Source organism: Anabas testudineus, chromosome 6 (assembly GCF_900324465.2).
Source record: "Anabas testudineus chromosome 6, fAnaTes1.2, whole genome shotgun sequence".
Lineage (NCBI taxonomy): Eukaryota > Metazoa > Chordata > Actinopteri > Anabantiformes > Anabantidae > Anabas > Anabas testudineus.
In genome coordinates, this window is record NC_046615.1 from 7,660,956 (window position 1) to 7,683,675 (window position 22,720).

The window sequence follows — 22,720 nt, forward strand, 5'->3', positions numbered from 1 at the left end:
ATGAGGGAGACATACGGCTTGTGGACATGTCGAAGTATCCCGAGTAATTTTTTGATAAGATTTCATTACCTCTTTCTACAACTGGAAATACGACAGACCAAAGCGCACTACTGCCTTCGTCTGGCGAAAGCTTTTAAAGGTTGTTGTGTTGTTGTTGTTTTTTTTTTTTTTGTTTTTTCTTTCTTGTTAGAGAGGAAACAGCAGTTCAAGGGGAACTCTGGGTCCGACAAGGCGTTTGTGATAAAGCGTGTGAAGCGTCAGTCAGCAGTCAGTCATCCAGCTCAACATCACTCTCCGCTCAACTCCAGCTGTCACCTCGTGTCCTCCGCGTCTCCGCGCGCTGCCAAGGTAAGAGCAAATCACTGCGATTCTTCAAAACGTAAAGTGAAAGAGTTTAAGTTTCCTACGAGTCGGATTGTGATAGACGCGTTTCCCACTGCTGCCACTGTTTTTTTTTTTTTTTTTGAAGGGGGGGTGTAAAAGTAAGTAAGAGCGAGGGCTGAGAGGTGACCATGGGATTCAGCTCAATTTGTTATTGCAAACATTAATAACAATCCAACCATACAGATCAACATCTCTTCAGAAGGATGTAGAATAGAGCAAACGTGTTTAATGTGCATTTATATGTTACATGTGTCTTTGGGTTAAGCTTGGTGCAGACCATGAACATGTTCCATAATGTTGGATGACGACCTTCCATCACATCGCATCATGTGAAGATGGAGCGATTTTAAAAAATGACACATTGATGTCTATTGATTTTAATTTAAAAATATAAATCCTAAAGCTGAATAATGTAAAATATTTGATACACTAGACACCAAAATACATACTAATGAAGTTGCGTGGTTGTGACTGACAATAATGATGCAGGGTATCTGCACATCACAATCTATTCTTTACAGCCTGGTGTTTATTAAAACAGTTATTAAAGATGCCGTGCTGTAGATATTGTAACCTTTTATTGTCACCTGTACAGAGTGGCACAGCTACTTTGAACGCCACCCTCACCCTCTGCCCCCCATTGCTCCTGTTTCCAAATGCTCTCCTTTGAAGCGATGATGCCCCATCTGTCATATGTGAGCAAAGAGAGACCATGCTCTGCTCTTCTCAATTACTGAATTCTCCTCATGCCAGCTCCGGTGGGACAGGAGGAGGAGCAGGTGGATAGCAGTCAGTACGATCAATCAACATGAAATATTCAGCTTTGAATATACACATCATTTACTGCTGCTGCTGCTGCTGTCCTTGTTAGAAACACTCCAAAAAGAGTTGGGGCGTTTGTCTAAAGCGTTTCGTAACTGCGACCATGTGTATGCTGTGACACAAATCCTGATGAAAGACTGAGCCTGGGTGTGTTTAAGTGACTCCCATCTTTTTTTTTTTTTTAATGTAAAACTATAGCTTGTATGGAGACTGGAGGGCTATTTGAAATTATTATCATCATAACTGAGAGGAAATTAGAGAGAGGGAGGGTGAGTGGATGAAACTGTATTAAATGTAGTGCCACTGCCATTTTCTCATTATGCTGCAGTAAATTCATGCAGATTACATGACAAAGCTCTGCTTGGCAACTTTCTCCCCTGATAGAAGCACTTGTTTGAACATGAGGCACATGATTTGAATATCTGTAATCCATGCTGAAATCAACAGGCCAGATGAACTTTTTGGCACCTTCTTACTACCACATTGAGTAGGATTTTCTTCCCCCCAAAAATGCCTAAGCTATTTAGACTTAGGCTTAAAATCACTTGAAAGGGGGAAAAAAGCGAGGCAAAAGTTATTTGATTTGTCTTTCCCATGTGGACTTTAGAAATCCTGGAACTTTGAAATTCTGTCAGAGGGAAATCTGAACCTTTCCAGTCATTCAAACTCTTCAGGAAACTTTTAATCTCTTAAGTGTCTGCCTTGTGATAATAATATCTCTGTGATATTGCCTCATGAAATTTGCCCGAGTACCATGGCCCTAAGTATTTGAGCTATGAGGCAATACAGTGAAAAGCATAGCCCCCTCATATGAGAACACAACAGTGAATAATTAATAACCTTGCTCCCAATTCCAGGAAAACAATAGCATATTGTAGGAACACTGCGCTAATTTAACTAGAGGAGAGGAAAAAAAAAAAACAGTCGACAACTTCAAGAAAATGTGGAATGCATTGCCGTTGTTATAAAACATATTCTGCATGAGTTTTGGTGTAGTTCTTCCAGTCGCTGTAGCTTTTTGGAGCACTTTCTGTACTGCAGAGTTCTATGTGAATACGCCGCATCCTGTATAATATTGTAGTGTAATGTTGTTTGCCTTTGAGATTAATCAAAACCCATTAAATACCCCTCTCTCACCTGCTGGCAGTATGTGAGGTGGAAGTGCACATGCAGGAAGCTATTTTCCACAGGCCTCCTCTCTTGGCTGTCAGCTCCCATTAAGGGAGAAGGTGTCATATCTGTAACACAGCTGAGTGCAGATGGCAGAGTGGAGGGGATGGCTCACCGATTTAAACAATGATTAATGAACAGAGATGGAAAACAAATTACATTGGACTATTGGAGGCAGGGAATTGTTTTTATGAAAATGTTAATTGTGTCTGCCAGGCTGATACCAGGAGTGGGGGAAGGGTGGAGTGAGGGCAAGGCAGTGAGGAAACCAAGGGGCTACTGATAGGACGTCTACTACTCCCCTGGCTCAGATTATCGGCGCGTCTCAGCATGCAATGTTTAATACCATACCTTGGCTTTAAGACCTCTAATGTGCCATAACTTTCAAGGTTTGGCTTTTTACGATGAACCCCATGAAGAATTGTCGCCCACCACCGCACCAATTAGCGTTATCTTTAATAATAAGTGGTTGTAAGTGACGAGAGAAGGCGCCCTGTTCTAGTTGTAATTATTGCAGGCGGGTGCAGCTGCACTACTTAGGGAGATGATGATAATTATTTTTCTTTTTTTTTTTTCATTGCGGGTTGATTATTTAAGAGCATCATACACTCATCAGAGTAATCAGGAGAGAGTGATTAGTGAAAATCCACGAGGCTAACAGCTGCCACATTAAACACTTGCCTCTGTTGCCAACACACAGAGGCAGAGCCCTTCCACAGGACAGAGACGAACGAAAGCACTTCACCTTCAACTCCAGGACCACATGTGTTTGTTAGAAAGTCAAGGCTCAGGGCACACAGAGAATTAGAGTAAACAGAGGGTCCCATGAAAAGGCATTTTGTTGTGCACCAAGGTCAATCTTCAGTGCTTCAATTCACAAGTGCAGCAGTTCGCTGAAGGGGAGTAAAAATTTGATATGGCATTTTTGGAAGTGTGGGAAATAGAGATAGTTACCGTGCGGTGACCTTGCCCTCCTCCTGAATTGTATCCTGTTGCATTAAAATAAGTAAACTCTGAACATTTGGCTTATCATGGGCTTCATGATATCTTGTGATCCAACGGCCCAGTCTAATGCAAAATCCAGAACACCGTCTCAGTTAGACATGTGTGTCACGGCCATGTCCGGTGTTCCTACAGAGTTGCTTGCCACTGTGTAGGGCCTGCTAAACTAAGGGCTAATTCTCTTAGCCCAGATGTTGCTTGAGCACAGTCCTGGGATCCCACTGGGTTGATGAGCTCAATCAGTGAAATGATGAAAAGATGATTTTGTCCCTGTAATTACAGTGTGTAAACTACTTAGCTAGGATTGCAAAGGAAGTCATTTTCTAATTACGCTGGTACCCCGTTGTCTAATGGTGGATGTTTTGTTGTTTTAGAGAGCGCGGGAGAGAGCGAAAGAGAGGGATTGAGAGGAGAAAGATGTGTGTGTGTGTGTGTGTGTGTGTGTGTGTGTGAGATAGAGACAGAGAGCGGTAAGAGAGAGAGAGAGAGAACTTTATGAGGGGTCTGTGCTCTGTTGCTGCGGCTGAAAAACGACCATCACAAGGGCAAGATGGCTGCCAAATGAGACTTCATTGAATTATCAGCCCAGTTAATGTGCCTTGGATTATGCTCTTTGTTTGTCAGTTTTTTCCTGTAGATGCCATAGCTTAATGAGATACTGTAAGTGGCATTACCAGACTCCTGCTGTGATTTTGTGATGACTCGTTTAATGACTTTTGTTTTAGTGCCTTCAAGTGCTTTAGCAAACTGAAAGTAGACACATCTAGTTTTCTCTCCTTTTTTTTTTTTTTTTTTTTTTTGCCACCCCTTTGCGGTTTTGCAAAGATTTTGTGACACAACATGCGAATATGACGTTAAAAACAAAAGCATCCTGTCCCTTTAAATGATATACAGACAACAGTTTGCACCGGCTCTCCTTGCACTGGGGGGAAGTTGTACTTTTCAAGAAAGCAAAACATGTCAGTATGTTGCAGACTGAAGAAGCTCCGTTCTTTGAGATCTGTGTGAGTTCTGTTGGAGCTGGCTGCCGTCCTGCAGGGCCCAACCATCTGATGCAGCCTACACCATGTGGATAGGCTTCTCTTGTGGAAGGCATCCCCTACGCACCCCACACTGTTAACACACCCCATCCTACGCCAAAGCTTTGTTTGTGTCCAGAAAGAACAGGTGGTCTGTGCAAACAAGAGCAACTGTTTACACATTAGTGATTTAAAATACATTCTATATGCACGTGCCCGTCTGCGGGCGTGTGCGTGTGTGCATGAGAGAGGCAGCATGAGAGAGTGGAGGAGACAGTGTTTATATGCCCTTGTTCTGTGCCGTCTGTGAGCGCCGTTGAAAGCATAAGAGGAAGCTCATGAATGCAAAGTTTAAATATGACACACATACACACTGTAATCAGGTCATGATACTGCATATGCTTGTCATATTCACATGTTGTCCTTATGAACACATGTGATTTGTGAACAGTTTGTAAAATACTTGAAGCAAATCAGTGTTTTTTCCATTCAAGTGGAAGTTTCTCTACTGATTCATACAGGTACAAACACACCTGGTCACCACTAAGCAAAACTGTTGTCAGTCACAATTTGCAGTTGTTGCACACTGTATCTATAAGTATGTTGCCAAAGGAAACCGCTTTCTCTCTGCTACACTCAAGGCCACTAATCTGCATTACTGTATGAGACAAACAAAATTAATCGAAAGCCTCCTTTCAGTGAACATGTGAAAGAGCTGACTCCCAAATATCTGCACATCACCACTGCACCAGATGTACGCCAGATTTATTTTTACAGGACACAAGCCAGATTTTTGATAGTTGTAAAAGAAGTGGCATAGATTTACTGCATCCACAACAAATGTGTATGTATTCCTTTATGAGTTCTTTAGCTATTACTCACAAGGAGCTAGTTTGTCAGTGCTGTGTGTGCTCTTTCTGTGCTCTGTAGTCCCACAGTAATGAATGGTGCTGGTTAGACTATTCTGTCTCCGTCAGGCTTTTGGGGGGCCTACAGAGAAGCTCCTATAGGGTTTCATTAATCTGGCTGTCAGAAAGTATATGGGTGCTATCTTTTGTACAGGTCAGGGTGGGCAGCTGTGCTACCACTGCCCTCTTCCTTGTACTGGCTCTTCATCCCCTGACAGGGCAGTCCACAGGATGTTTGGCTGGCTGACATGGTGGCTGGGGAAAGAGAGACACAAGGGGGGCCAAATGTACAGCACAAGGTTTTACTGTCTGCACATAATCCTGCTCTGTAATAATGAATAAAACAATTGTTTGCTGCATGCAGGGAAAGTCGGAATTCCAGGAATTTGGAAAGCTGTGATCTCTTGTTATGTATGATTTTGAAGTATGCAGAGGCACGTTACAAAGAATGCGGGGCATCAACAGATCACACTGTGTTGTTGGTTTGTGTATGTGAGGCATGGATATCTGTAGGAGAGTGTATCATAGTTAAGCATCACAATGTAATGCCATCACTTTGATAGTTGTATGCATGAATGTATAACAGTTTTATTATTGTGTCGTGCATACCACCATAGCCTCAGTCTGCATAGCGGTATTCAAATTCCACAAGTTCATATAAACAGACCCAGAGCATGTATGCTGCACACACACTTTCAAACTCCAACTAATAAAGTACAATTTTGAGGTACTTGCACTTTTTACAGTTTTACCGCTTCACTTAGTTGTTACTTTATGCACATAAATATTATCAGCTAATAAATTATGACATATTATTATGGATTCACCACCTGTCAGTACATAAGGTGGTTAAAATCAGCTCCACCTTTACCCCATGTGCTGTTTTTTTTGTTCTCCAGGCAACAGACATCTACATTCCTTATTTTTTATTCATTACTCTAAATTTTCGTTTCCATTTTTTCACTTTTAAAAGTATCGAGTTTGTTTACTACTACCGCTTCAGGTTTGCAGTTTTCGGCTCAGCCGTCAACATAACGTGAATGATTTTAAATGCTGTTAAAGAGAAATATGAAGTATGCGGTTCCTATCTATAAATTGTATCCATGTGTTTCATTCCAGTATCACCTCACTGTGGATTTACAATATTATCCATCCATCATAGCTGACAATATGCTGCAACTACAAAGTAAACCAATAATATATCTTTCTTCTTGTAGATTAAATGCTGAAATTCACATTCCTTGGCCTGACAGCAGTGAAAGTAAATCTAACGTCAGATCTAAAATCTTCCAAAATGCACAGCTCCCATGACTGGTTTAAATGTGTATGTGTCACTTTTTTTTTTCTTCTTTTATTGCCTCTGCTAAATCACACCTGCTCCTTGTTTGTCTCTGCGCGGCCACACCTAAGAGGCGCTACTGTGACACGATGCTTAATAACAATCAAGCACTCTCTCAATCTGCACCAAAAGAGCCTAATCCACTCTGACAGGGAAAACACCTGATGGCCCTGCATGCTGCTCCCTATCTCCACTAGTTCCTACATAAACCTACACGTGCACCGGCGAACACACAGAAGGCTTCATGCCTGCTTGCTATGCTTAGTTAATCAGAGGAATACCACTTTAGCAAATATGAAGTGCACCTAGTGTATGCTAATATCGTTCGCTCACTTTCTCCCTGTCAGATATGATTAGGACAGGCCTTACATTGATCTCAGCTCAGAGAAGACACGCTGTTCACACCGACTATGGCTGCAAGCACGCCAGCTCTTTATCTGTGTGGTTTTGTGTACAGCGTTTTCATGACTGACTGAGGTTGCTATGGACTATAGACAGTAGCAGCAGCAGGTGGCTCAGACCCGCTGTCAGACATTTTATTTGGATGGCCTTTAGTTACATTAATTCAGTGTCTTGGTTTTGAATAAGGTTGTGCTAAGTTTACTCACCTCACTCACGCGTTCAGCCTTGTAGATGTGACAGCCAGACAGGTGTATTCCTTGCTTAGTAAAAGAAATATAAATATATATATATACAGTAGTCAAAGTGATGTCATTAAATTCTGCAGAAGCCATTAGCCATTAAGTTGAGTTTGATCAATCATTATTGATTGAATGACTTCAAAATGGATACTCTGTACACAATTACACATCCAAGGCTACAGTACGGTAATGACATTAATAGAGGCAAATGCAATAATAGTTTAAATGACTGTAATCCTTGAAAGTGGGTGGGAGGTGGGTAGAAAATCTAATTGTAAAGAAATAACTGGTTTAAAAGTACAGAATGAAGTGAGTCTACTGTATTCTAATAATAATTGGATAATTTTATCACTTTTCTTGCAGATATGATTCAGTCAGTTCTACAGTATATGGTTGATCTACCATATTGATTTCTGATCTGCAGCTTACAGCAGATATCCTGCTTGCACCAACCACTGCTGCCAGCCTGCCAGCTCTTTATCTGTGTGGTTTTGTGTACATCATTTTCATGACTGACTGAGGTTGCAGTCCAGGATGATGTAAGCCTGTGTTAATTCATTGTGGACAGTGCAGGCTTTGTTCTGTGCCCTTTGGTGCTGCACTAAAGCTGTGCAGGGCTCGCTTATGTGACCTCTACCATTGTAGCACGATGTGAATTTGAAGCTTTGTTTTGTTGCTACAGTTGAATAAAAATGGGAGCTGGGCAGGGGGAGGAATGAAGCATACTTTAGCTTTCCATTTGGATATTTTTCCTTCAACGTTAGTTTGCATTTTTGCATCATTAAGTTGTTTATTTTCCTTAGTACTCCTGTGACATAATTATCCTGGTAAAGTTTTTATTCAAATATGCAATAAACCTGCTGAAAAAGCTTAACTCTTTCACTTTAATCATTTTTTTCAAGCATTTCACTGATTTGTGAAATGCAAAGAGCAGGTAGAAGGAGACAACCTTTGATGTCAGTGCTGTCTTAGTATTTCGCCTCAGTACAAACGGAGATCTAGACAAAGATGTTCACCTTAACCTTTAGTAAAGATGAGATATTTGTTGAGGAAGCCTTTGTGGTTTTACTTAATCAGCATTTTTACAGTCTCCAACAATAATCAAAAACCACAGGTATACTTAACACAGGATGAGAAGAGTCAGAACCTACTTTGCTCTATTTCCTGACCTATTTGTGGTGCATCACTGGCATTATATAGCAGCTGCAAAAGTACAGACTTACCCACCTAATTGACAGAACATAACCTTACTAACAGTTTACTCACCTGGTCTTGGCCTTTCGGAGTTCAAAGTGAGTGTCTTTAAATACTTTCTTTGTTTTGGCAGAATTTGAATTCACCTAATGCTACTTCTGTTTCCTCTTTAGGTCTGAGCTACAACAAACAGTCATTTCATCTGAACAGCATGAATCAACATCCTGTTTGAAGTGAATAAGTGCAAGAAGTCAGCATACGGTTCACTGCTAACCTCTGGACTGTCCCACGCAGACACTCCCGACCACCATACTGTAAAATCAGCCAGTCCCTGAAAGGACAGCTTCATTACCCCATCCACCCACCCAATTAGGAGCCAGATGGCGCTTCTGGCCAATCAAATTATGGATGCAAGGATTCTCAGCAGTATGAACGGGAGAGTGGAGCTTTCCCAATTTTTGAGAGTCTCCAATCAAAGTATTGTCTCCCAGGTGAATTCAGCCCAGGATGACAACCGCAAAAACAGAAAGTACCCCTGCCCGCTGTGTGGAAAGCGCTTTCGCTTCAACAGCATCCTTTCCCTCCACATGCGCACACACACTGGCGAGAAGCCCTTCAAATGCCCATACTGCGACCACAGGGCTGCACAGAAGGGCAACCTGAAGATACACCTCCGCACTCACAAGCAAGGCATTCTGGGCAAAGGCCGTGGGAGGATTAGAGAGGAGAACAGGTTGCTTCATGAGCTTGAGGAAAGGGCCATACTAAGGGACCGGCAGATGCGAGCCAGCCACGTTAGCCATCAGCAAACATCTAAAATAAATCAACTTCAGAAGCCCCAGCTGCAGACTGTTTTGTCACAACCTCAGTTTTTAGGCAGCTCTGAGTCAGCAGAGAGCCAGCCGCATGCATCCTCTCCCAAGGTGACTACCATCCATGATGAGGCCATTCATCCTCAATCCACGGGGTTCCGCTGCTCATTCTGCAAGGGAAAGTTCAGGAAGCAGCAGGAACTTGAGCGCCACATCAGGATCCTACACAAACCCTACAAATGCACCCTGTGTGAGTTCGCCGCTTCGCATGAGGAGGAGCTCATCGGCCACGTTGAGACAACACATATAACTGCTGATTCAGGCTCGGGACAGAAGCCTGCTGTGGGGTCCGGTGACAAGGAGAAACCTGTTGGTGAATTCCCCTGCGAGGTGTGTGGCCAGACCTTCAGTCAGGCCTGGTTCCTGAAGGGTCACATGAGGAAACACAAGGACTCTTTTGAGCACTGCTGTCAAATCTGTGGCCGCCGTTTCAAAGAACCCTGGTTTCTCAAGAACCACATGAAGGTCCACCTCAACAAACTGGCTGCTAAGAGTAATCTTCCTGTTGAACACGACACCCCTGTCAACATGAGTAGCTTAACCCAAGACCATCAGAGCAACATGTACTCGCAGTACATGTCCCGCATTCACAACAGATTCCTCGCAGCTGAGAGAGCTGAACAGCCAGATTACAACCAGATACTCGCCACCGCAAGCGTTGACATAAAGGTTAGGGAGATGTTAGGGAGGATGATGACCTCAGGTCCGGGCCCTCTGACAGATGTCGAGAGCTCAGCATTGTTGAGTTTAAATCATCTCCACCCTCCGCTAAGCGCCACTAGCATGGAATATCTGCAGAAAGTCATCTCTAATAGAGAGACACAGAACAGCAGCAGCAGCTACCCGGGCTGGCAGATCATGACACCGGGGTTGCCTGTTGAGCGACAAATGTTCAATCCTAAAGACCAGCAGCAGTGCTCCTCCTACATACCCGAGAGACGTCTCCCTCTAGACGACGGGAAAATGTGTCTCGGTGACCCGGACACCAAGGTCGTCAGCAGACCTGGTAGCCCATGCAGCATGAGTCATCATGGGCCAACAGAGATCATCACAGAGGCGGGAAACTCCCATTCTGGCAGTATCCTGGACCATCAACCACAATCTTCTTCTCCAGGTACGGGTAATTCAGTCACGGAAAGCTAGTTTCTTCTGAAAGCTATTTTAAGATCTTGTTGTTGTTGCCCTTCTCAGATTTTACACATTAAGTTCAGTTTACTCAACACGAGAAGTACTGCTCAGCTTGTGAAAACAGCTCTGAGGGGAGCTTTCCAAAGGTTATTTTAATCTTATTATAAATCGTATTTTTTCGCACTAGGGACCAAAATATCTCGCACTCTGATGCTTCAGTTTTTTTTTTTTTAAATATGCTATTCTGACATTTTTGCTTTTGTATCTGACTGTATAAAGCAGAGAAGCATGCAGGAAATAAACGCAGTAGAGAGACAGAGAAACAAAAACAAAGGTCCTGGCTGGATTACTTACGATCAACATTATAACATTCACACGTTTATATGGTTATCATCTTTTTCCATTCTTTATCAAAGCGACAATCGTGAATTGCTAGTGAATTGTCTTTGTTTTGCTGATCTGTTTGTTTCTAGTATGAGAATCAAAATGACATCTGCAAGAAGCAAACAGATGTCATTTGTGCATTAGGAATCTGTATAGAATAACATAACAAAGGATCTGAATTAGTACACTATATATATATTTTTTTGTATAATATTTTTTCCTTTTTAAAAAATATAATATCCAGATGACAGCTGTGGCCTTGCCTTTATGTGTCGACTTGCTGTAGGTGGACATGTAGCACAGGGTCAGCAACGCATCCACAGATATTACTGTCATCCACAAGACTTTGTCTTCCTTTTAAAGATAATGACATCATGTTGAATCGTAGGGATAATTAGTACCCTCTATTTTATATCCGTCACATCCCCACCCCTTGCCTACGGGGGCACAAGATGTTAATGCATGCCATCTGGTGTTTTTAATGATTTGATATATACCACCTAGTGATTTTTATGATTTGATCTACCACCTGGTATTTTTATTGATAGTCTTCTGTTCCACCTGGTGATTTGGATGATTCGGCTCTCTGGGTAAATGCCTTTCTTGTCATGGCATCCTGCTAACATGTTATCATGAGCCTAAATTACTGCTACAACATTGTTTTTAAGAGAAGAGAAGAAATATAAATCCAAACTTTTGTTCTCTTTTTTTCACAGTTTATGACTATGATTATTTTTCTCCTAGTGCTAGAGCACTGTTGTTATGTACAGCTAAGTCTGATGCGCTCTTGTGGAATTGGATCCAGTATCCTCGTAAATGATGGCCGTATAGCAGAGATAAATGGATCAGGTCTAATCTCATTAGATGTTTTGTTTCCATATTGTACACACATACTGGTATCTGAATACTTACATATGACAGTTTATGGCCAAATCCCTCTCTGGTTGCTCTTTAAGAAACATATTCAGGCTCTGTTGTTTTTACTTTCCCTCTTCTCCCCTATCTCTGAGACCATACGGTGTCACTTCCAGAAACATTTATGATAGCTGGCTAGCTGAGGATTTGAGTGCACACAGTTCTGGGATGGCACATTCAGTATCAGACTCTAATTTCAGTCAATATTAAGCATGGAAACTAATTCATTGTAAAGGTCAGGCGTCATTGCTTTAGTCAGTGATGGATCCGGCAGGCTCTCTCTCTCCCCCCCCCCCCCTCTCCTCCTCTCCTCCTCTCCTCTCTGTTCTTAGTCCTGTGTAATGGTAGACTCACTCTGGGGGCTTAGCACCGCATTGTTTAGCTCTGACAATATATCCCAGAGACCTCTGCAGCTGCTCCCTGCGCTCACAATGACAGATTAATTAACACAATCACACGCTGCTGGCCCTGGCTCAACACACAGGTCTGCTGCGGGACAGATAGGTAAATCCTACACATATGGAGAACACGCACCACTTGATGAGGGTTTAATAACAGGGATAAGTTTTTTCGGAGGTGGGGGGTTGTAACTGATCAAGTCTGTCTGCGTCGATGGTTGGACGTGGAGGACGAGAGAGGGAGAGAGTGAGTGTTTTCTAATTCAGGAGTGCAGAGATGCTGAGGAAGAATTACCACTGCCAGATGTTCAGCTTGAGGAACATTGATTAGTCCAGAATTACTGGCTGAATTATTCATAGTCAGCCTATGGTGGCCATGAAGTTATTGATGTTCTCAATATGGATAGCAAATATAGTACAGTCATGGCTGTCAGAGCGAGAGGCGGCTTCTTTGCTTGATACATCCAGATACAGTGCTGGATTTAGATTTTTAACTACAAATTTTCGGCATCTTAAAATTAGAAATCCTGCTTTGACTTCAATAGAAGGCGTGTGTTACGAATTAGTTTTCTCAATATCTAATCAGGACATATTTCAAAATGCACTTTGACTTTAATTATAATCTGAGATTAAGAATAATGACCCTTCTTAAAATGATAAACTAATGAAGGGTGCATGCTTCAGGCCTCTGACCTACATTGGACCAGTTAGATTCCAGCTCCATATAAAAAGCATGCCCGACAAACATAAAATGCTCTGACAGTTATTAATTAGTCCCATTCAATACTCTTAACCTCAAGGTCAATGAGCAGACACCATGTAATGATGTTGTCCCTACATGTGTTTTGTCCCTCATTCCATGCTTTTTACGCTACTTTTCCTGTAAGAGCAAAGACGGCCTGAAATGATAAGTGTCTGTAAAACTGTGAATGGTAACATGAGCTGCGGTTTACCCAGAAACACAGATAAAGCAGGCTGCTGTACTGCAGATCACTTTTCATTTGGCTGTTAAAGTTACATCAGCCCATTCTTTGTAATAGCTGACAGTAATAGCATCTTTTAACTAAACGGGGTCCTTATCTAACTCAGTCCTGTATTGGGATTCACAAATTCTTCTTATTCAGAGATCAGAGTCAGTCTGACTGGTTTGTCTACACTGATTACCTGTTGGCTTTTCTGTCTCCCTCTCACTTCTGTCTTTTAATCCTCTTTTTAATTATTATTGCAGATATGAGGCTCAAATTAAGCTCAAAATGCTTGTTTTCCTAGCATGCAGATAAAAAGATTTACCCAGGGAGTTCTGAACACCTGCCTTGAAATATTGTTCCACCGTCTCCTGAATGCCATTTGGCTTAATTGACTTGGAAACGTCCCAAATGCGTCATTGACTATGTGGTCTAATTAATATTAATAATATATGCTATTATAAACATCAAAGAACATCTGGTGCCCCTGTTTTTCTCACCCGTCTTGTGTGTGACTCTCGCTCTCACTCTGTTTCATCTTAAACCAAACCAGCCAACATGTATCTCTGTTTTGCATTTCAGGTGCTTGATTGCGTATATAGAAAGAGCCAGAGCTCCACTGTATGTAGAGTTTGATATCTACAATATAGCTGCCAAATGCCTGTGTAAGCATGTAGTATGTGAGCCTGCGATTGCGTTGACGGTGATGTATGGTTGTAAATCTTAAAGTCTATTTCCATATGAAATGAATCACTTGTCCAAACCCAGCTGCATGCTTTTTCCATAGACACGGCTCACTGGAGGCATTTATTTATTTATTTATTTATTTACTTTTTTCCTCCGCCTTGCACATCCAGTAAGGGCGGATAACTCATACGCATCACTTCATTAGATGCTCTGTGTTAGGTGAGAGAGGCTGGGGTTTGTAATGATGCAGTAATTGGAGTTTTGGTTGATAAATCTAAGCTCTAAAATTACTCCCCTCACATAATGTGAGCCTCGGCAGTGTAAGTAAATCTTAAACTGATTAAGTTAGCATGAACCAGGCAATCACAAAGATGGCACCCATCCAAAGGAGGAGAAAAAAAGGCAGACTCTTCAGTCTTTGTGTTGTTTTACCGCTCTCATGTAGGCTGGCAAATGGGTTTAGGAAGGTCCACGCTGAAAGATGAGGTCAGATATATGTGTTTTCTGCATTTGGAGCTGGCCGGTAATGTCATCGTAATTTAAGCCACAGAATAATTGAGATATATAGCATGTCTGAAAGAGTTCCATTAAGCTGTTTAGATTTTTTTGTCTGTTACTGGAGACAAGGGTGTGGCGCTGTTGAAGTGTCTTTCCCGCTCTTGCACACCCACACACGTCGCCACGCACATGTAATGTACGCAGACGTTAAATCAAACACAAATCAAACACTGCAGACACTCACAAACGTATACAGTATATAGGAGAAACAGGAGTTGCTGCCTTTAGTTCAAGGACAAGAACGTGCCATTTCAGCTACGATTTTCCTTTTTCTTTTTTCAATTTCATTAGGTTCAGCTCTATTTGAAGAATACGTGGGTGTTATTTCCAGTTTTGTACTTTTGAAATGATAAAAAACAGCCACCTTTTACTTCAATTCAGCTCACAATGGTGGTTTTTCTATTAAAGTTGGAAACAAAGTAAAGTAACAACTACAGATCATTAGATTTAGATTTACCTCAGAGAATTACCTCAGGGTCAGATCTTGAGGTGTATGAAATTGATATTTCTCTGGCGGGCATGAATCACTGTTGTAACTCAGATATTAGTCCATTAAAGAAGAACAATAAGGCATCAATATGCATAGAATTAAATTAATGGTGGTGGGTTTATCTCCCTATTCCAGACGCATCCCTAAAAGACACAGTATAATGTATGACCTGACCTTCAAATGCCAGGAGAGTGTTGGGCAATAAACTGCCAATATTTGTGGCTTAATGGCGTCGGATGACTTTTACTGTAATTGGAATGGCAGCGAAACAGCTGGGCTGTTTAAAGACAGTGCAAGGCTAAGGTCTCAGACAATCACTAACTCAAAATGGTCACAGAGAGTGTGTTTAACCCTGAAGGGTGTTTCTGTGATAGCTGTAAGGATTAAACTGTAGGTAAACAGAGAGAAGAAGACATTAAAATTACCCATAATTAAAAGTTATGGCGTGCAGGATCAAATATTGTATCCAGATGAATATTATTCACCGGCTAAAAGGGAAAAAAATTACCCATTGTCATTCTCCACAATAATACACTTTGTACTTTTTGAATTATGTTCCCATCACACCATTTTTCAAGTATGAAGCAAAAATAAACTCAGCTACAGTATGCGGTTAATCAGAACCGCTCACATGTTGGACTTCGTTATTTTTGACTGGGAAACCCACTTACTGGTTTTGATGGAATGAGGTTCTTGTCTGCCACATGTGCCTTGTTCTGGTTGCTTTACAATTTCACTGTTTATTATTTCTGGAAGAATCTCGTTTGGTGTTAACATCTTTGGGTGTATTTATTGCACATGGTGGTGGCGTCCATACTGTAAAATGATGGATCACTGGAGCTGAAAGCTGATTACAAGCTTGATTTACTGCAGGGCAGCGCTTAAATCATTCAACTCAGCCTGGTGCGGGATTGCAACATTTTTCATGTTTAGACAACAGTTGTTGGTACATACTACTCTCAGAACAAAAAATGCTCAGTATGTCTCATATACACATAGTTTCCTAATTTGATTTGGATTGCATTATAGTTCTGCTGTTGTTGTCTGTGTTAGGTGAGAAAGCCTACAGGTGTCCACCATCCAGCGAGTACACCGCGGCACACACAGCCTCCCTTGGCTTCCATCTGGATCGCTACCACTTCCCCCACTGGCAGAGCAGCAGGGATCTTTCTTCTCCACTGCAGCCCACCAGCAGCAGCAGCAGCTCCAGCCCCAACTCTAAGCCCAGACCCAGATCCAGGGAAGACTGGAGCCCAGTTGTAGGTCAGTACCTTAGTGTGGAGAACCACAGTGACAACGCTCTGCTCATCAAGCAGTCAGACCTCGCTGACAAAGATGCAGGTGTAGAAGGCTCTTTGGCCGCTCAAACCAGGAAGTCCCAGTATGAGCCTTTAGATTTGTCTGTCAGACCAGAGTCTGTCACGTCTCATTCAGCCATGTCTCCTGCTGCACTTGTACAGATGTCTGGTGTTTTTAGTAACGGGCTCTCCTCCTCCATTACCCGCCGGCTACAAAGTTTCTCCAGTGCCGCAGCTGAACTCAGTGTGGAACCTGGATATCACTGTGACCTTTTGGTGCAGGGAACAAAAGAAGAGATGAACACACAGAATGCGAGCTCCACGTGTCACAACGGTGAAACTGAATTGGAGAAATCCGAGCAAGGGAGAGAGGACGGAAATGACGAGGCTGCAAATTGGAAGATGCAGAAAAGTAGTGTTCTGGAGCCGGAGGAGTTTGAACAGGTCACCGCTGAATTCCAGGGTCCTGGAGAGAAGACGCAAGACATTGGGGGACAGTGGGACAGAGCTGTGACAGAATCTCCCATCTCTTCTCTGGAGAACTTGACTCCGGGACAGGCTGATCCAATTCAGCACCAGGCCGGCCTGATCTCCTTCCTCAGATCCCAGGGGAACCTGAGCAGCGCACCTGCCAGCACGCACAAAGCCAGTCTGAATGGTGGAGGGAATATGGAGAAAGATGTTCCATCAGGTGAGCATCAGCTTATATATATCATATATGTTAAATGTTGTTGTCCCTGTTATCAAGATGTTGCCACTGTCTGCATATTTGAAAGGATGTATTGCCACCTAGTGGACAAAGACCTGTCTTTCACTTTCTTCACCGTGTTAAGTCCTTTCACGTGCTTTTTTTTACCACCCCATCTAAAACGTGACAGCAGATGATGTCAATGATATGATATTACACTTAGTTCGCTTCATTCTATATACAGTTGACTAACTTGCATACTTGCTGCACGTTTTGTACCAGTGCGTGACACTGTCAGCCTTATTGCCGCTGCTATAGAAACCCCAAAAAAAGTTTTTGGCAATATCTCAGCCCTTATCACCTGACAGTGGATGCGTGAAGAGTGAGTGTGAGTGTGCGAATGAATCATGCCAATTACGAACAAGACACTTCCCTTATAGCGCTTTAGTTTTTTTCTCTTGCCGGATCCTATCTCTGATCTCAAATAAGGGCTAAAGAAGACACAGGTGTGTGGCACTGATTACCCCTACTTTAAAGGATGATATAATCTCCTTGTGTGATAGGTTACAAATCGCCCAAACCAATGGATCCCACTGATGGAGAGGCGTAAGCTCTTGTGCTGGTGTGATATGCTTGCTGAGTGCAGGTTTAATAATGCTGTCTCTCAAGAGAGGGAATCCAACAGCTGGGGTCTTTGATATGCATGTATTATGAGTGCAACATGATACACCTTCCCTCTGATCCCCCTCTTATTCAGAAACTCAATATGTTCATGTGAAAGACAGGAAAGTGCCTGTCAACTCCATTAGGGATTAACATCTGTTCCCTTTCTTTATGATTCTAACAGCAAGATGTAGTTTTCTATTTGATTGTACAGATGGTTATTATAATATTCCAAAAAAGCACCCCCCTCCCCTTCAACTCCTGTCATAGCTGTCACACTGCTCATGTTTCTTTCTTGCTTTTATAGTGTATAATGCTGTTTGGATTGAAAAATTAGATAGGATTTAGAAAATCTGGCACTTTTCAGTTGTCTTTTGAGCTATTTTCTTCATAAAACAATGGGCATCATTTCTCTCGAATGCAGCACCTTTTAGTCTAACTGTTGCTTGTGCCCTTCCGCAATCTGATCAATTTATCGCTAGCTGCGAGGAGTTATTTAAAGCATCCCTTTCCTTTTCATTGCCGCAGATTGATCCGCCATATTTTTTTCTCTCCCTGAGGAAGTAGACATCGTTGACACTATAAACACCTGTCAGTCAAACTGGACATTGAGATGGGTAGCTGACATTGAGAGTCCATTGAGTGTCCTCTAAAACTGAACTAAGCAGGTGGTCCGGCAGCCTGTCCTATCTGCAGTTCTGACCAGGTGGCTTTGTCATGGGGCTGTCTCCTGTTGCCCCCATCCTCTCCATACTGTATGGCACATCGAGTGGCACGGTGACATATTGCCGGGCAGTTTGGACATGGAGTGATGTGTTTGTGATGACAGTTCAGGTCGGCTCCAATGTGCCAACAGTGGTAATTGGCCAGATGGTGACCTCTGGTTGAACCTGTCTGCATGCTCATTAGTCTCACTGAGCCCTCCCTTGCGTTTTAAACAGAAACTCTCAGCACTGCACTGCTCAGAATGAACCACTAGATGGCAACATTTACCACTCTAACAGCTGAGGTGCTGTGTAGCTTGTAAATATTTCTTTACCAGGTATTAAGGCATGAATTCATATTTCAGTATTAGAGTCATGCAGCACGCAGGTGCCTTCATTATTAGAGTATCAGCTCCCTGTAAACCAGTTAACCAGTTTACCAAACCATCTCTTCTTTGACATTACATCAGCCATCTCAGATGCATGAGAACAAGTGAATATGAGAAGATCGATAAAGAAAGGATTAAGAATGAAAGAACATGGAGGACAGAGAGAAAGAAAAGGCCCTGATTTGAAAGGTTGAAAGGGGTAAGTCATTATCTCATTGTCTGACCTCTGTATACCCTCTGCAGAGAGGCTGACAGAAAGAGAGAGAAAAGGGAAGAGAAAGATCACCATAGATGGAGATAGATGGAGCGACAGCGAGGTGAAAGAAGAGCGGTAGTGCGGCCGTCTCCATGAGCAGATGTCGTTTGAGGGCAGCGAGAGGGCAGCGCGGCCTGCCTTTGTGCTGCGTTTCTCCCCATAGAGATAATGAAGGGTGGAGCACTGGGAAGGATGTGCAGTCATCACTCACTGTCTGTGTGCCATCAGAGCTCAGGCTTGTGTCATCCGTCACCATTCAGCTCCTCTGGCCCCCGTCGGCCCCGCCACTGTCATCATGGTCATTATCTCAGCCTGTGACACACAACACACTCGAACCACATGACTTACACGCATGCACACAAACCCATGCACACACACACAGGAATACATGCATACATATGTGTGTATATGGACAAGGTATGCTTTGAGTTAAGTTTTTGTTTCTTGTACTTTCAGAGATGTGAGGATATGAGAAAAATAGTTTTTGTGTCACAGCCTGTCTAAACTTGAGTTGGACATTTTTACAGGAATAGCATACAATTATTATTTAAATAATTGAATGAAAACATTTGCAGAATAAAAAAAAATCTCATTGGACATTTATTGGATAGTCAAACTGTGGACATTATAGTCAATACGATTTCAGCCATACCTAATTATAAACCTCTAGCCAAACAGTTAGCCTGGTTCTCGCCAAAGATAACAAAATCTGTCTATCAGCACCTCCGAATCTCACTAATGAAGACGTTTTACCTCATTTGTTTAATTTGTGCAAAAACCAAAATGTAAAAGCAGAGAGTTGTGGTTTTATGGAGAGTTATGTGCTCGAATGTTCTTGGCGAGTGAGGTGACTTTGCTGGAAAGTTGTCTGAGTAGGCAAGAAACACAAGTGGTCACACAATCAGACAGATTTTCAACATAGCCCCAGGTCAGTCTTTTTGAAAGACAGAAAGTGAAGGAAATTTTGACCCCACAATGGTAATAAACATTCATCCCAGGTTATAGTCTGACTTCCTGATTCATATTTGCCCCAGCAAAAACGTGTGTGCACACATGAGATGAACAATTATTATTTCAGGTGTGCTCTCGTTCAGGTTTACATTCTAGTTGGATAGTTTAGATCATCAGGCTAAACCGCTCTGTCCTACTCTTGTCTTGTATTTATGCAGTATATGTTACTTGTTACAGCAAAACCTGTTAACGCTACCAAAGGGAATGAAGGCCAATAACTGAAACTTGTAATAAAGTGGAATAATCCTTTAATTCACTTCAGTGTCAGTATTCTACAGAGTCAAAGTCAGTATTCACATTTTTCTTCAACTATTGGCACGTCTTCAGTCTTTCTGTTAACACCTCATAATCCCACCCCTCTCATTTCCTGTCCAGCATTTGTGCATGTGTACATGTATACGAGTGTATGCATGTGCCTGTGCGTGTGTGTGTGTGTGTGTGTGTGTGTGTGTGTGTGTGTGTGTGTGTGTGTGTGTGTGTGTGTGTGCGCGCGCGCATGTCTGTGTATTCGTGTGAGTGGGTGTGTGTCTGGTCTGAAGCTGTGGCCAGAGCAGCCTATGAATGGAGGATCATGTGGTGAAGAGATGGATGGCTCTGAGCCTGCTGCTGTCTCCTCTAATTGTAAAATATTAGTTACATTAGACTCTGGCCTGTGATTAATGGAACTTATTTGGAGGTTGCCCTCTCTTGGACCTCCCCTCTCCTCTGGTGGGAGTAAAGAAAGAACAGCAGACCCAGGAAGACGAGGAGGAGGGAGTAAAAGGGAGGCGATGGAGGCTGAGAATAAGAAGCAACTGATGTAGACATGAGGCCTTTTGACTACTTCTTAACCGACATTATCTTGTCTCATTGTTTAGTCTGAGTGAATTTGCAAGTTTTCACCAAGAGGGAAATTTGTTCAGTCTCTCAAGTCACAAGGGATGTGGAAAAAAATGGCGACGTGCGGTGACAGTGTTATAGTTTTCTACACGCAATGGAGTGACATTGAAATTTCAGCACATGATTTAAGAAATCATGGATGGTTATGTTTTCCTCTGCCGCTCATGTCCTGTTATTCCACTTTGTAAAGGTAACGTGGGATAGGTGGAGTCTAACGTGCACCACAAGCTGCTCTATAGGTTTATATGGCAAGTTTTTTCTCCTAGACTGCTACCCCCTCCCTCCCTCTCTCTAACTCTCTCCCTCTCACACACACTCACACACAAACCCCTCTGTGCCATCCTGATGATATTCAGATGTGTCAGACCTTATCCTCTCTCTGACTAGTCTGTGAGTGTGTGTGTGTGTGTGTGTGTGTGTGTGTGTGTGTGTGTGTGTGTGTCCTTTACGGCCATCAGGTTATTATACACCAACAGATGGAGCATTACCTTTTATTGCTCACACCTTCTGTGAGTTTTCCCACTTTCCCCCCCAAAAAACACCTTTTTTATGTAGATGTGAAAGCAAGTACTCAGCTGCATGCAGCTGTCTCAGCTCTGATGAGGAGCATGATAGAGAGGAAGAGGCGAGGGTGGGGTGAAAGGGCTGAGACAGCCCTCAGTTTTTGGGAAGTGATGTCAAATGACATCAGCACATAATGGTTTACTGTAACCATGAATCACAGAAAAACACATTGAAGTGTTAGACAGGGGGGGAAAAGAGAAAGTCATTATATGAGGTAACATCTCAAAAATAGCACAGCACTGAACAAGGACACATGACTGTCTAGGTAGAAAGGTAAATGAGTCATCCAGCGCCGTTTTTTGTTTTTGATCTAAGCAACACCTTCAGGCTTTGGTGTCATACAGATTTTTTCCTGAGGTCAGGTAAACCCCCTGGAAGCTATTAATGATGCGCTTTGTTGTTTGTGTATTTTAAAGGTAGGGACACTCTGTGTCATGTAGGTTCACAATATTTGTAGTGGAGTTATGAAGTGGCCGCTAAAGAGAGTGACAGACAGGAAGTTTTGGCGTGCCTCGCCTCCCAGCTGCAGACGTCTGTCATTCCTCAGCTCAACACTTGTGCGCGTGTTTATTTATGTGTCTGTGTGTGCGGGTGTGTATTTGTGTTGCGAGCAGGAAATGTGTTACAGTGAATTAGAAGGAAAAAAAAAAAGAATTCCAGCCTATGAAGTGCCACAGTGTTTGATAAAGTTAGGGTGTTAGCGAGCGAAAGTTGTTATTATGAGGCCAAATCAGTGTTTAGACTGTTTTATTTTTACATTTTCCTACAAACCCGCACATACTTTAGCACTCTGTAGCTAATGGAGGACATTTTTGAGCCCCATTGAAACATGTAAACTATACGAGTGTGATGTGGATTTTAAAGGCTCAGTGTCAGAACTTCCTTCCTTCCTGTCTGTATCTGGTCTAGAATACTGGAAAAGTGTCAATTATTACATTCGATATACATTCACAGAAATGAATCTCATCCTTGTTTGTCATCCAGCCAAAGTGGATTCTTAGTTATATGAACACTTTGCAGGTTAAGTTGCTGTAAACTATATTAGCATCTGTATTAAGTTTGTTTTCCGCATCTCCTGCCTTTTTTTTTCCAGCTCGGAAGCCGTTCCAGTGCAGATACTGCTCCTACAGCGCCTCCCAGAAGGGCAACCTGAAGACCCACGTCCTGTGTGTCCACCGCAAGCCCTTCGACAACAGCCTGTACCCTGACCGCCGCCTCCGACGCTCACACACGCCCCAGAGGCCCTCCAGATTGCCTCAGAGCATCACGGGGGACAACCATGCGCCAGGGAGAGACCAGATTGGCATGACATCACTCTGTGGGACTTGATGTTGTCATGGCAACAGCAGATACAGACAGTTATGATTATTGTTTTAGCTTCACCTCGAAAGG

General features: G+C 42.6%; 1 protein-coding gene across 1 annotated transcript; it reads left to right on the plus strand.

Annotated features, from left to right (window-relative positions):
• LOC113165672 lies at nucleotides 1–22,720 on the plus strand. The gene is made up of 5 exons (XM_026365365.1): nucleotides 1–43; nucleotides 191–348; nucleotides 8,818–10,465; nucleotides 15,930–16,865; nucleotides 22,422–22,720. Exons 1-5 carry the CDS (start codon nucleotides 1–3, stop codon nucleotides 22,655–22,657), a joined length of 3,021 nt encoding a protein of 1,006 aa, XP_026221150.1. The 3' UTR covers nucleotides 22,658–22,720.

Excerpts from the sequence above, each read along its gene's own strand:
- LOC113165672 (XM_026365365.1), top strand. The coding sequence starts at position 1 with ATGAGGGAGACATACGGCTTGTGGACATGTCGAAGTATCCCGA. Across the intron at positions 44-190 it reads GACATGTCGAAGTATCCCGA|AGAGGAAACAGCAGTTCAAG; the intron begins GTAATTTTTTGA and ends CTTTCTTGTTAG. Across the intron at positions 16,866-22,421 it reads GGAGAAAGATGTTCCATCAG|CTCGGAAGCCGTTCCAGTGC; the intron begins GTGAGCATCAGC and ends TTTTTTTTCCAG.